This window comes from Oncorhynchus mykiss, chromosome 2, assembly GCF_057628025.1.
Source record: "Oncorhynchus mykiss isolate SJ-2025 chromosome 2, ASM5762802v1, whole genome shotgun sequence".
NCBI classification, from domain to species: Eukaryota; Metazoa; Chordata; class Actinopteri; order Salmoniformes; family Salmonidae; genus Oncorhynchus; species Oncorhynchus mykiss.
In genome coordinates this window covers 43,890,513-43,905,438 of record NC_143023.1, presented here as the reverse complement: position 1 = coordinate 43,905,438, position 14,926 = coordinate 43,890,513, and the positions used below count along the sequence as shown (strand labels likewise).

The 14,926-nt window shown below is 42.4% G+C and overlaps 1 protein-coding gene across 50 annotated transcripts in view; it reads left to right on the top strand.

The window, feature by feature from the left end:
- LOC110490449 (polycomb protein SCMH1) overlaps nt 1-4,739 on the top strand; it is a 36,339-nt gene extending 31,600 nt beyond the window's left edge. For 23 of the 50 annotated variants that reach the window (XR_016486845.1, XR_016486836.1, XR_016486840.1 and 20 more), the window contains one exon: nt 2,510-4,739. Coding sequence is in view for 15 of the 50 variants with exons in the window: in XM_090200639.1 (XP_090056765.1) it covers nt 2,510-2,638 (129 nt within the window). In the remaining 35 variants the exon portion in view is untranslated. Of the gene's footprint in view, nt 1-1,736; nt 2,241-2,509 lie in introns of all 50 variants that reach the window. The other 27 variants (XR_005036902.2, XR_016486819.1, XR_005036912.2 and 24 more) reach the window with 2 other exon arrangements.
- Nucleotides 4,740-14,926: the final 10,187 nt, after the last annotated feature.

Below are 14,926 nucleotides of genomic sequence, written 5' to 3'. Positions count from 1 at the left end.
TAGCAAATTCATTAAAACATTTTTAAAAAGACAGATACAGTGAGGCAAAAAAATATTTTGTCAGCCACCAGTTGTGCAAGTTCTCCCACTTAAAAAGATGAGAGGCCTGTAATTTTCATCATAGGTACACTTCAACTATGACAGACAAAATTAGAAGAAAAAAATCCAGTAAATCACATTGTAGGATTTTTAATGAGTTTATTTGCAAATTATGGTGGAAAATAAGTATTTGGTCACCTACAAACAAGCAAGACTTCTGGCTCTCACAGACCTGTAACTTCTTCTTTGAGGCTCCTCTGTTCTCCACTCGTTACCTGTATTAATGGCACCTGTTTGAACTTGTTATCAGTATAAAAGACACCTGTCCACAACCTCAAACAGTCACACTCCAAACTCCACTATGGCCAAGACCAAAGAGCTGTCAAAGGACACCAGAAACAAAATTGTAGACCTGCACCAGGCTGGGAAGACTGAATCTGCAATAGGTAAGCAGCTTGGTTTGAAGAAATCAACTGTGGGAGCAATTATTAGGAAATGGAAGACATACAAGACAACTGATAATCTCCCTCGATCTGGGGCTCCACACAAGATCTCACCCTGTGGGGTCAAAATGATCACAAGTATGGTGAGCAAAAATCCCAGAACCACACGGGGGGACCTAGTGAATGACCTGCAGAGAGCTGGGACCAAAGTAACAAAGCCTACCATCAGTAACACACTACGCCGCCGGGGACTCAGATCCTGCAGTGCCAGACGTATCCCCCTTGCTTAAGCCAGTACATGTCCAGGCCCGTCTGAAGTTTGCTAGAGAGCATTTGAATGATCCAGAAGAAGCTTGGGAGAATGTCATATGGTCAGATGAAACCAAAATATAACTTTTTGGTAAAAACTCAACTCGTCGTGTTTGGAGGACAAAGAATGCTGAGTTGCATCCAAAGAACACCATACCTACTGTGAAGCATGGGGGTGGAAACATCATGCTTTGGGGCTGTTTTTCTGCAAAGGGACCAGGACGACTGATCCGTGTAAAGGAAAGAATGAATGGGGCCATGTATCGTGAGATTTTGAGTGAAACCTCCTTCCATCAGCAAGAGCATTGAAGATGATACGTGGCTGGGTCTTTCAGCATGACAATGATCCCAAACACACCTCCCGGGCAACGAAGGAGTGGCTTCGTAGGAAGCATTTCAAGGTCCTGGAGTGGACTAGCCAGTCTCCAGATCTCAACCCCATAGAAAATATTTGGAGGGAGTTGAAAGTCCGTGTTGCCCAGCAACAGCCCCAAAACATCACTGCTCTAGAGGAGATCTGCATGGAGGAATGGGCCAAAATACCAGCAACAGTGTGTGGAAACCTTGTGAAGACTTACAGAAAACGTTTGACCTCTGTCATTGCCAGCAAAGGGTATATAACAAAGTATTGAGATAAACTTTTGTTATTGACCAAATACTTATTTTCCACCATAATTTGCAAATAAATTCATAAAAAATCCTACATTGTGATTTTCTGGATTTTTTTTCTCATTTTGTCTGTCATAGTTGAAGTGTACCTATGATGAAAATTACAGGCCTCATCTTTTTAAGTGGGAACATTTGCACAATTGGTGGCTGACTAAATACTTTTTTGCCCCACTGTAAGTATTCAAACCCTTTACTCAGTAGTTAAGTCTTCTTTGGTATGACGCTACAAGTTTGGCACACTTGTATTTAGGGAGTTTCTCCCATTCTTCTCTGCAGATCCTCTCAAGCTCTGTCAGGTTGGATGGGGAGCGTCGCTGCACAGCTATTTTCAGGTCTCTCCAGAGATGTTCGATTGAGTACAAGTCTGGGCTCTCGCAGGGCCACTCAAGAACATTCAGAGACGTGTCCTGAAGCCACTCCTGAGTCTTGGTGTTTCCAAACTTATTTTATTTAAGAATGATGGAGGCCACTGTGTTCTTGGGGACCTTCATGCTGCGGAATTGTTTTGGTAATCGTTCCCAGATCTGTCCTGTCTTGGAGCTCTACGGACAATTCCTTTGACCTCTGATGGCTTGGTTTTTGTTCTGACATGCACTGTCAACTGTGGGACCTTATATAGACAGATGTGTGCCTTTCCAAATCATGTCCAATCAATTGCATTTACCACAGGTGGACTCCAATCAAGTTGTAGAAACATCCCAAGGATGATCAATGGAAACAGGATGAGCTGAGCTCAATTTGAGTCTCATAGCGAAGGGTCTGAATACTTATGTAAATAAGGTATACTGTTTTTGTTTTTTAATACATTTGCAAACATTTATAAAAGCTGTTTTTGCTTTGTCATTATGGGGTATTGTGTGTAGACTGATGAGGGAAAAAATAATTTAATCCCTTCTAGAAGGGATTAAAGTCAAGGGATGTGAATACTTTCCGAATGCACTGTATGTTATGCCATTGTTTTTAGTGCAAGGAGTTTTTTATTAAGTGTTTTGTTGAGTTTACAACCTCCATAGCAAATGAAAATATTATCCCACTCCTATGTGTTGCAGGAGATTGATGGCAAAGCCCTCCTGTTACTACGCAGCGACATGATGATGAAATACATGGGCTTGAAGCTCGGGCCTGCCCTCAAACTCACATTCCACATCGACAGGTTCAAACATGGACGCCCTTATTGAGCTCATCAGCGTCCCCCCACCCCGCAACCCTGCTACTTCTACTCCCCCTCCCCTCTACAGGATATAATGCACTGCATACTACTGGACTGACCAAGGCTACGATACTTAGTGTCATATATCCCCCTCCCTTTCCCTGCCGCATCTAAGAAGCCCTGTGGCGAACTTCTCTTATTTAGATTTTATTTCTGTTGTGTGGCACAATCCAGCCCTACGGCAGCATGGGATATTGGATATGCAGACTGACTGACTCGCCCACATATCCTCCTCATCCATCATGTTACTCGCCTGTTTTTCTATTCCATATTCACTTACAGCAACCGCTACCAATGATGCCCTCCCTGTGTGTAGCCATTTTTTACTGTAATGGCCATTTTAGGCCAGAGTTTTTATTACATCGTTTCTTTTTGTTTGATCAAGTACATTTCTTTTTTGTACCCTCCCTGAAAATAAGGACTTGCATTAAGCCATTTTCACCGTTTTGTATTAAATATGTATACTGAACAAAAATATAAATGCAACATGTAAAGGGTTGGTCCCATGTTTCATGGGCTGAAATAAAAGATCCCAGAAATGTTCCATACGCACAAAAGCTTATTTCTCTCAAATCCTTTTTAGTGAGCATTTTTAATTTGCCAAGATAATCCATCCAGGTGTAGCATATCAAGAAGCTGATTAAACAGCATGATCATTACACAGATGCACCTTGTGCTAGGGACAGTAAAAGGCCACTCTAAAATGCACTGTTTTGCCACAGATGTCTCGTTTTAAGGGAGCGTTCAATTGGCATGCTGACTGAAGGAATGTCCACCTATAGCTGTTGCCAGATAATTTAATGTTAATTTCAGTACGTCCGACTGGCCTCACAACCGCAGACCACGTGTAACCACGCCAGCCCAGGACCTCCACATCTGACTTCTTCACCTGTGGGATCGTTTGAGACCAGCCACCCGGACAGCTGATGAAACTGTGGGTTTACACAACTGAAGAATTTCTGCACATTCTGTCAGAAACCGTCTCAGGGTAAGCTCATCTTTGTGCTCATCGTTCTCACCAGTGTCTTCACCTGACAGCGGTTATGCACCGTATCCGACTTCAGTAGGCAAATGCTCACCTTTGATGGTCACTAGCACGCTGGACAAGTGTGCTCTTCACAGATGAATCCCGGATTTCTACTGTACCAGGCAGATGGCGTGTGTGGTGTCATGTGGGCGAGCGGTTTGCTGATGTCATTGTGAACAGAGTGCCCCATGGTAGCATTGGGGTTAGGGTATGGACAGGCATAAGCTACGAACAACGAACACAATTGCATTTTATCGTGACAAAATCCTGAGGCCCATTGTCATGCCATTCATCCGCCGCCATTACCTAATGTTTCAGCATGATAATGCACGGCCCCATGTCGCAAAGATCTGTACAGAGTTCCTGGAAGATGAAAATGTCCCAGTTCTTCCATGGTCTGCATACTCACCAGACATGTCACCCATTGAGCATGTTTGGGATGCTCTGGATTGACGTGTACGACACCGTGTTCCATGTTCCCACCAATATCCAGCAACTTCGCACAGCCATTGAAGAGTGGGACAACATTCCACAGACCATAATCAACAGCTTGATCAACTCTGCGAAGGAGATGTCTCGCGCTGCATGAGGCAAATGGTGGTCACACCAAATACTGACTGGTTTTCTGATCCACGTCCCTACCTTCTTTTAAAGCTATCTGTATTGCCAGTCATGTGTAATCCATAGATTAGGGCCTTTCTTTATATGAACTGTAACTTAGTAAAGTCTTTGAAATTGTTGCATGTTGCGTTTATATTTTTGTTCAGTGTCATTAATTCCAGAAAAAAACACTATGTTTCTCCCAGCTGTTTGGGAGTTGTTTGGAGGCATGGTTTTCAAACAGTATGACACACTACATTATCAAAACACATTATACTGTGCTGAAGAAATACTGACATGATAAACTTGCGTTTATCTTGTTATGGATGTTTACAATGACTCGTTATTTGTACTATTTACATTTTTATACTATATTATTAGAGTTCATACATTGAGAGCTTTATCATACGCATTAATGTTCAATAAATATATAATAAATGTTGGTATCTGTCAGTCATACTTTCTTAATTTGTAAACAGTATTGGCATAGCATTAAGTTACTTAGCCAACATCCACGGTTTTTGGGCAGTGTCGGAGTTGGAACTGTGTTAGTGCTGTCAAATCCACAAGAGGCTCCTGGCAGTATACCTAAAGCGGACATTGCCATTAAGATAAATCCCCATTAAGCCTTTTTTTTACACGTTTGAACACTGGAATGTGAGGTAATTTACACCTCGATTATAGGCTGATAGAAGTCCTCATTTTGTTTAAGGATTTTAATTTGGAGTGTCATTTCTACAGTGCCTTGCGAAAGTATTCGGCCCCCTTGAACTTTGCGACCTTTTGCCACATTTCAGGCTTCAAACATAAAGACATAAAACTGTATTTTTTTGTGAAGAATCAACAACAAGTGGGACACAATCATGAAGTGGAACGACATTTATTGGATATTTCAAACTTTTTTAACAAATCAAAAACTGAAAAATTGGGCGTGCAAAATTATTCAGCCCCTTTACTTTCAGTGCAGCAAACTCTCTCCAGAAGTTCAGTGAGGATCTCTGAATGATCCAATGTTGACCTAAATGACTAATGATGATAAATACAATCCACCTGTGTGTAATCAAGTCTCCGTATAAATGCACCTGCACTGTGATAGTCTCAGAGGTCCGTTAAAAGCGCAGAGAGCATCATGAAGAACAAGGAACACACCAGGCAGGTCCGAGATACTGTTGTGAAGAAGTTTAAAGCCGGATTTGGATACAAAAAGATTTCCCAAGCTTTAAACATCCCAAGGAGCACTGTGCAAGCGATAATATTGAAATGGAAGGAGTATCAGACCACTGCAAATCTACCAAGACCTGGCCGTCCCTCTAAACTTTCAGCTCATACAAGGAGAAGACTGATCAGAGATGCAGCCAAGAGGCCCATGATCACTCTGGATGAACTGCAGAGATCTACAGCTGAGGTGGGAGACTCTGTCCATAGGACAACAATCAGTCGTATATTGCACAAATCTGGCCTTTATGGAAGAGTGGCAAGAAGAAAGCCATTTCTTAAAGATATCCATAAAAAGTGTCGTTTAAAGTTTGCCACAAGCCACCTGGGAGACACACCAAACATGTGGAAAAAGGTCAGATGAAACCAAAAATTGAACTTTTTGGCAACAATGCAAAACGTTATGTTTGGCGTAAAAGCAACACAGCTCATCACCCTGAACACACCATCCCCACTGTCAAACATGGTGGTGGCAGCATCATTGTTTGGGCCTGCTTTTCTTCAGCAGGGACAGGGAAGATGGTTAAAATTGATGGGAAGATGGATGGAGCCAAATACAGGACCATTCTGGAAGAGAACCTGATGGAGTCTGCAAAAGACCTGAGACTGGGACGGAGATTTGTCTTCCAACAAGACAATGATCCAAAACATAAATCAAAATCTACAATGGAATGGTTCAAAAATAAACATATCCAGGTGTTAGAATGGCCAAGTCAAAGTCCAGACCTGAATCCAATCGAGAATCTGTGGAAAGAACTGAAAACTGCTGTTCACAAATGCTCTCCATCCAACCTCACTGAGCTCGAGCTGTTTTGCAAGGAGGAATGGGAAAAAATTTCAGTCTCTCGATGAAGAGAAGGGATTAAAGTCAAGGGATGTGAATACTTTCCGAATGCACTGTATGTTATGCCATTGTTTTTAGTGCAAGGAGTTTTTTATTAAGTGTTTTGTTGAGTTTACAACCTCCATAGCAAATGAAAATATTATCCCACTCCTATGTGTTGCAGGAGATTGATGGCAAAGCCCTCCTGTTACTACGCAGCGACATGATGATGAAATACATGGGCTTGAAGCTCGGGCCTGCCCTCAAACTCACATTCCACATCGACAGGTTCAAACATGGACGCCCTTATTGAGCTCATCAGCGTCCCCCCACCCCGCAACCCTGCTACTTCTACTCCCCCTCCCCTCTACAGGATATAATGCACTGCATACTACTGGACTGACCAAGGCTACGATACTTAGTGTCATATATCCCCCTCCCTTTCCCTGCCGCATCTAAGAAGCCCTGTGGCGAACTTCTCTTATTTAGATTTTATTTCTGTTGTGTGGCACAATCCAGCCCTACGGCAGCATGGGATATTGGATATGCAGACTGACTGACTCGCCCACATATCCTCCTCATCCATCATGTTACTCGCCTGTTTTTCTATTCCATATTCACTTACAGCAACCGCTACCAATGATGCCCTCCCTGTGTGTAGCCATTTTTTACTGTAATGGCCATTTTAGGCCAGAGTTTTTATTACATCGTTTCTTTTTGTTTGATCAAGTACATTTCTTTTTTGTACCCTCCCTGAAAATAAGGACTTGCATTAAGCCATTTTCACCGTTTTGTATTAAATATGTATACTGAACAAAAATATAAATGCAACATGTAAAGGGTTGGTCCCATGTTTCATGGGCTGAAATAAAAGATCCCAGAAATGTTCCATACGCACAAAAGCTTATTTCTCTCAAATCCTTTTTAGTGAGCATTTTTAATTTGCCAAGATAATCCATCCAGGTGTAGCATATCAAGAAGCTGATTAAACAGCATGATCATTACACAGATGCACCTTGTGCTAGGGACAGTAAAAGGCCACTCTAAAATGCACTGTTTTGCCACAGATGTCTCGTTTTAAGGGAGCGTTCAATTGGCATGCTGACTGAAGGAATGTCCACCTATAGCTGTTGCCAGATAATTTAATGTTAATTTCAGTACGTCCGACTGGCCTCACAACCGCAGACCACGTGTAACCACGCCAGCCCAGGACCTCCACATCTGACTTCTTCACCTGTGGGATCGTTTGAGACCAGCCACCCGGACAGCTGATGAAACTGTGGGTTTACACAACTGAAGAATTTCTGCACATTCTGTCAGAAACCGTCTCAGGGTAAGCTCATCTTTGTGCTCATCGTTCTCACCAGTGTCTTCACCTGACAGCGGTTATGCACCGTATCCGACTTCAGTAGGCAAATGCTCACCTTTGATGGTCACTAGCACGCTGGACAAGTGTGCTCTTCACAGATGAATCCCGGATTTCTACTGTACCAGGCAGATGGCGTGTGTGGTGTCATGTGGGCGAGCGGTTTGCTGATGTCATTGTGAACAGAGTGCCCCATGGTAGCATTGGGGTTAGGGTATGGACAGGCATAAGCTACGAACAACGAACACAATTGCATTTTATCGTGACAAAATCCTGAGGCCCATTGTCATGCCATTCATCCGCCGCCATTACCTAATGTTTCAGCATGATAATGCACGGCCCCATGTCGCAAAGATCTGTACAGAGTTCCTGGAAGATGAAAATGTCCCAGTTCTTCCATGGTCTGCATACTCACCAGACATGTCACCCATTGAGCATGTTTGGGATGCTCTGGATTGACGTGTACGACACCGTGTTCCATGTTCCCACCAATATCCAGCAACTTCGCACAGCCATTGAAGAGTGGGACAACATTCCACAGACCATAATCAACAGCTTGATCAACTCTGCGAAGGAGATGTCTCGCGCTGCATGAGGCAAATGGTGGTCACACCAAATACTGACTGGTTTTCTGATCCACGTCCCTACCTTCTTTTAAAGCTATCTGTATTGCCAGTCATGTGTAATCCATAGATTAGGGCCTTTCTTTATATGAACTGTAACTTAGTAAAGTCTTTGAAATTGTTGCATGTTGCGTTTATATTTTTGTTCAGTGTCATTAATTCCAGAAAAAAACACTATGTTTCTCCCAGCTGTTTGGGAGTTGTTTGGAGGCATGGTTTTCAAACAGTATGACACACTACATTATCAAAACACATTATACTGTGCTGAAGAAATACTGACATGATAAACTTGCGTTTATCTTGTTATGGATGTTTACAATGACTCGTTATTTGTACTATTTACATTTTTATACTATATTATTAGAGTTCATACATTGAGAGCTTTATCATACGCATTAATGTTCAATAAATATATAATAAATGTTGGTATCTGTCAGTCATACTTTCTTAATTTGTAAACAGTATTGGCATAGCATTAAGTTACTTAGCCAACATCCACGGTTTTTGGGCAGTGTCGGAGTTGGAACTGTGTTAGTGCTGTCAAATCCACAAGAGGCTCCTGGCAGTATACCTAAAGCGGACATTGCCATTAAGATAAATCCCCATTAAGCCTTTTTTTTACACGTTTGAACACTGGAATGTGAGGTAATTTACACCTCGATTATAGGCTGATAGAAGTCCTCATTTTGTTTAAGGATTTTAATTTGGAGTGTCATTTCTACAGTGCCTTGCGAAAGTATTCGGCCCCCTTGAACTTTGCGACCTTTTGCCACATTTCAGGCTTCAAACATAAAGACATAAAACTGTATTTTTTTGTGAAGAATCAACAACAAGTGGGACACAATCATGAAGTGGAACGACATTTATTGGATATTTCAAACTTTTTTAACAAATCAAAAACTGAAAAATTGGGCGTGCAAAATTATTCAGCCCCTTTACTTTCAGTGCAGCAAACTCTCTCCAGAAGTTCAGTGAGGATCTCTGAATGATCCAATGTTGACCTAAATGACTAATGATGATAAATACAATCCACCTGTGTGTAATCAAGTCTCCGTATAAATGCACCTGCACTGTGATAGTCTCAGAGGTCCGTTAAAAGCGCAGAGAGCATCATGAAGAACAAGGAACACACCAGGCAGGTCCGAGATACTGTTGTGAAGAAGTTTAAAGCCGGATTTGGATACAAAAAGATTTCCCAAGCTTTAAACATCCCAAGGAGCACTGTGCAAGCGATAATATTGAAATGGAAGGAGTATCAGACCACTGCAAATCTACCAAGACCTGGCCGTCCCTCTAAACTTTCAGCTCATACAAGGAGAAGACTGATCAGAGATGCAGCCAAGAGGCCCATGATCACTCTGGATGAACTGCAGAGATCTACAGCTGAGGTGGGAGACTCTGTCCATAGGACAACAATCAGTCGTATATTGCACAAATCTGGCCTTTATGGAAGAGTGGCAAGAAGAAAGCCATTTCTTAAAGATATCCATAAAAAGTGTCGTTTAAAGTTTGCCACAAGCCACCTGGGAGACACACCAAACATGTGGAAAAAGGTCAGATGAAACCAAAAATTGAACTTTTTGGCAACAATGCAAAACGTTATGTTTGGCGTAAAAGCAACACAGCTCATCACCCTGAACACACCATCCCCACTGTCAAACATGGTGGTGGCAGCATCATTGTTTGGGCCTGCTTTTCTTCAGCAGGGACAGGGAAGATGGTTAAAATTGATGGGAAGATGGATGGAGCCAAATACAGGACCATTCTGGAAGAGAACCTGATGGAGTCTGCAAAAGACCTGAGACTGGGACGGAGATTTGTCTTCCAACAAGACAATGATCCAAAACATAAATCAAAATCTACAATGGAATGGTTCAAAAATAAACATATCCAGGTGTTAGAATGGCCAAGTCAAAGTCCAGACCTGAATCCAATCGAGAATCTGTGGAAAGAACTGAAAACTGCTGTTCACAAATGCTCTCCATCCAACCTCACTGAGCTCGAGCTGTTTTGCAAGGAGGAATGGGAAAAAATTTCAGTCTCTCGATGTGCAAAACTGATAGAGACATACCCCAAGCGACTTACAGCTGTAATCACAGCAAAAGGTGGGGCTACAAAGTATTAACTTAAGGGGGCTGAATAATTTTGCACGTCCAATTTTTCAGTTTTGATTTGTTAAGAAAGTTTGAAATATCCAATAAATGTCGTTCCACTTCATGATTGTGTCCCACTTGTTGTTGATTCTTCACAAAAAAAAACAGTTTTATATCTTTATGTTTGAAGCCTGAAATGTGGCAAAAGGTCGCAAAGTTCAAGGGGGCCGAATACTTTCGCAAGGCACTGTATATGGCCTACACTTTCTAGTTCTGAACTTCTAACACAAGTGGGACGGGTGTGGCTTCATGAAAATGATCAAGAACAGCTGCTCAACGATTTGACATCTCCACACAGTTACACCTTGGTTATCGACATTCATACTTGATCTGATTGAATCTAGGCCAAAGTCTCAAGATGAGTGAATAGCATGAAGAGTTATGCAGTAATTGTTTTTGTACATTTTCAGTTTTGGTATAGTGGCTCAAGATTAAGTAAATATTGAAATCATACTCTATTGCTCCAGGAAATGTTTGATGGATGACAATTGACCAACAGAGGGCAGGTGAGCTCCATCCATCCAGATTTACTCAGTCCTGTCTCCTTGATTCCTCTCCTTGAGGCTCAGGCACATGTTCTGCCATGAGTCATTTAGTCTGAATTGGAGACCCAACTTAACTCACAGTCATGTTATTTGCAGAGGGCATACTATTTGCATATGTTTTATTCCTTTGAGGTGTCCCAAGTGATGCTACAAGTTAACTAGCCCATATGTTGTGTAACACCTGGGTGCTTATTGAATTTAGTACCTCTTTTCTGACTGGTGAGCTAGATTCTCCAAAGCAAATTGTAACATAATTCTTACATCAAAGTTAGCCTATTATTTTCACGTTTCCCTGACAAAATAGCTAGGAAAGTGATTTTGAAGTGATGGTTATTCCAATGAATTAAAGTGTGAATGAGAGTTAGGCCTGTGTGCATGACGTATCGATTGCAGCAGAAGCATTATAAGTGCGGATGTAACCACATCCTCTTTGCAAAAACAGGAAAGTGCATGTGAGGGTTAACGGACCAAACCCACTGAACCCGCTGATCAGTGCCGATTAGGGAGGTTTGTGTATGTGCTTGCGTGCCTGTTAGTTAGACTTGTTCCTGTGTGTGTATTTGTGTGCCTGTGTGCAAGACAGTTATAACAAGATCAAGGGTATAGGCTATGTTTGTTGTCTAATAGTAGCCACTGTGTCATTCATGAAAAAAATAGCTATTTATAGACCTCCAGCTTCTTGCTCTTTATGTTGTGCTCACATCATGTGAGTTTCACAAACACTGAACAAACATGACTGACTCAGGTTTTAACTGCTGACGGGGGGGGGGGGGGGGGAAATCACGTGACCCTTGAACGAGATGGCCGTGTGAACTAAGAGCTCCGCACAAGTAGTTTCCAATTCCTCATCTTACCTCCACTCCAAGTTTAAACTCCTTTAGCTGTAGAAAAAAAGTAATGGCGGCTACAAAAGGCAACACTACAGGTGACATTTTTACCCGGACTCGAGCATTAGCGACGGAAAAAGCCTCCAAGAAAAAGCTAGCTTCAGAAAAAGCTAGCGCCATTAGCCAGAAGCAAGAGGACCCGTTCCCCCCCCGAGGCCCAACGAATGACATCCTCGCACTCTGTCAAATACATCCTTTCTGAGTTGAGATCCCAACGTACAGAACTTAACATTAAATTAGATGCCATTAACTCTCAGCTCAGTGCGATAGGGGGCAAGGTGACAATCCTGGAAAACGCTTTGACTGACATCAACAACAAGATAACCATAAACGCGGGGTGCCTGGATGAGGCAGAGGGGTGAATCCTATCCATGGAAAACTTATTGACAGATGCCATGGAAACAATAGCATATGCTAAAAAGAAAATAGAACATCTGGAAGAGAAAACAGAGGACCTGGAAAACAGGGAGCGAATGAATAATTGTGTTCTATTAAATCTGGGCAAAAAAGAAGAGGGAAACATGCCACTGATCCGCTACCTGCAAGACAAACTTCCCGAGTGGCTCCACCTGTCCACCGACAGGCCAATAGAACTCGAGAGAGAGCTCACCGAGCACTGAGGCCCCCACCAGCAGCCAGACAACCACAGATTCACCGACAAGGAATGAGTCCTACAGGCAGCGAAAATCAACACCATCACAGTGGGAAACGCAAAACTTACTTTACACCAGGACCTGTCAGCTGGAATACGCCGAAAGCGCCGAGAGTTTGACGAGGTAAAGAAATACTCCATTGACCGAGGCATCTTCAGGGGATTCAAACGAGCTCAGGATGCTTCACCAAGGAGCCCTGCGACACTTCAAAACTCCCAAAGAGGCAAAACGTTTTTTGAAAGACAATCCTGGTCAATGAGAAACGGACCAATGACTAAATGCGATTAATGCTATTACTAAAGACAACATATAGCCGATATCCAAAGACCCACCCGCCCCGCTAAATGTCATTATAGCCGTCCAATTTATATTTATTTTCCTTTAGCTGAGAGGGATAGGCTCTATAGCCTAACCTAGGCCTACTAACGTTTCGGCCTACTTTTATTTCCATCTTTTTGTTGCTACTATTACTTGTGGTTCCCTATGTCCCTTGGGGGAGTTATAGTAGTTATTGGTTTTATTTTCTCCCTCTTTTAATGTGGTCTGGACGGGGGCTAGGTTATCATTTACTCAATGCGGGGCGGAGAGGATGAGGCATTTCTTTGGTGGGAGACGTGCGTTGCTAACTTCCCGTTTTTTTGTGTGTTTTTTTTTCGGAACACAGAATTGAGACTGAGCGGGGGGGTAATAGATCCAACGGGATGTGTCGAGTTGTTTGGGAACTCGGCTGGGGTGTTCAGAGATTGTTATTTTATGTACAACATTTATTTTCCTTTTATGTGAACGCAGCTGTATTATCCACTTTTACCCAGAGATGACTTGCACTAAAGTTCGATTACTGTTCGATGACGATGACTAGTATCTTAAATCTATTGACATGGAACTGCCATGCTCCAGGTCATACAATAAAATGGAAAAAAATGATAACCCTGTTCAGTGAGCATTGTGTTTCCTTTGGCGTGGTGGCCAGAGATTTTAATTGTACCCTTAACCCAACCCTAGACAAATCATCTCAAGTCCCCACCACAAATCCTAGATCTGCAAAATGTTGAACTCTCTTACTAAAGAGATGGGACTGATAGATATCTGGAGAGAGAATAATAGCTCATCTATGGACTATACGTACTACTCTAATGTCCATAACACCTACTCCCGTATAGATTACATTTTTATCCCAAAGAGTTTCATAAATTCAGCCACGTGTACAATCGGACCCATAGCACTTTCAGATCACGCCTTTGTCCACCTCCGCTTTGACCTCTGCAAAAACATCCCGAGGTCAAAGAGCTGGAAATTCAATACCTCCATGTTATTAAACGAAGCGTTCCATACATTGGTAACTACATGGATAGACAACTCCACACAAGACAACAAAGATTCTCCTGTTTCTCCGGCCACAATGTGGGACACTGCTAAAGCCACACTAAGAGGTCATCTAATTGCATATGCTTCCTCTAAGAAAAAAGCAATGGAAGCACACAGGCTAGATCTTGAGAGGGAGCTGGAATGCTGTGAAAAAGTACATAAACAATCCCCAGACAGCACCTCCTGGAGTCATCTTAAAGCAGCCAAAGCCAAACTGAATTTGGACTACACTCGGGAGTTTTCTTTACTAAACAGAAATACCATGAGTATAGCAATAGGCCGAGTAGATTGCTTGCTTACCAATTAAAAAAGAGCAGTCAGAGCGTACAATCATGGCTATCCGAACAGCAGAGGACGAGGTCACATATGACCCAAAAAATATAAATTTAACTTTTCATGATTTTTACTGCAAACTATATACCTCTGAGAGAAAACACACGGAGGCAGAACTCCACTCTTTCCTAGAGGGAATCTCGCTACCTAAACTATCAGAGACCGACCAAGAAGATCTCAACTCCCCCTTCACTCCCGAGGAGATCCTGGAGGCATTTACCTCCATGCCACCTAATAAGTCCCAAGGCCTAGATGGATTCCCCAGAGTTCTACAAAGCTTTTTGGCCCCAGCTCAGCCCTATCTTCATGCCAATGCTGGAGGATTTTTGCAAAAACGGAGTTCTCCCAGACTCAATGTACACAGCTCGCATTACAGTGTTGCTCAAAAAAGACAAGGACCCTCTATCCTGCTCGTCCTCCCATAAGCTTGTTGGATTTCGACTACAAAATAATTACCAAATTGCTCACCAAAAGACTAAACACTCTTCTTCCCAAAATAATAAAAGCTGACCAAACTGGATTTATTAGAGACAGATACTCTTCTGATAACATTCGCCGTCTTTTTGATATTATTGATCAAGTAAACGCACAGAAGACCCCTGTCCTGCTGGCTTCACTGGATGCTGAAAAGGCGTTTGACAGGATGGAGTGGAGCTTTCTGTTTTC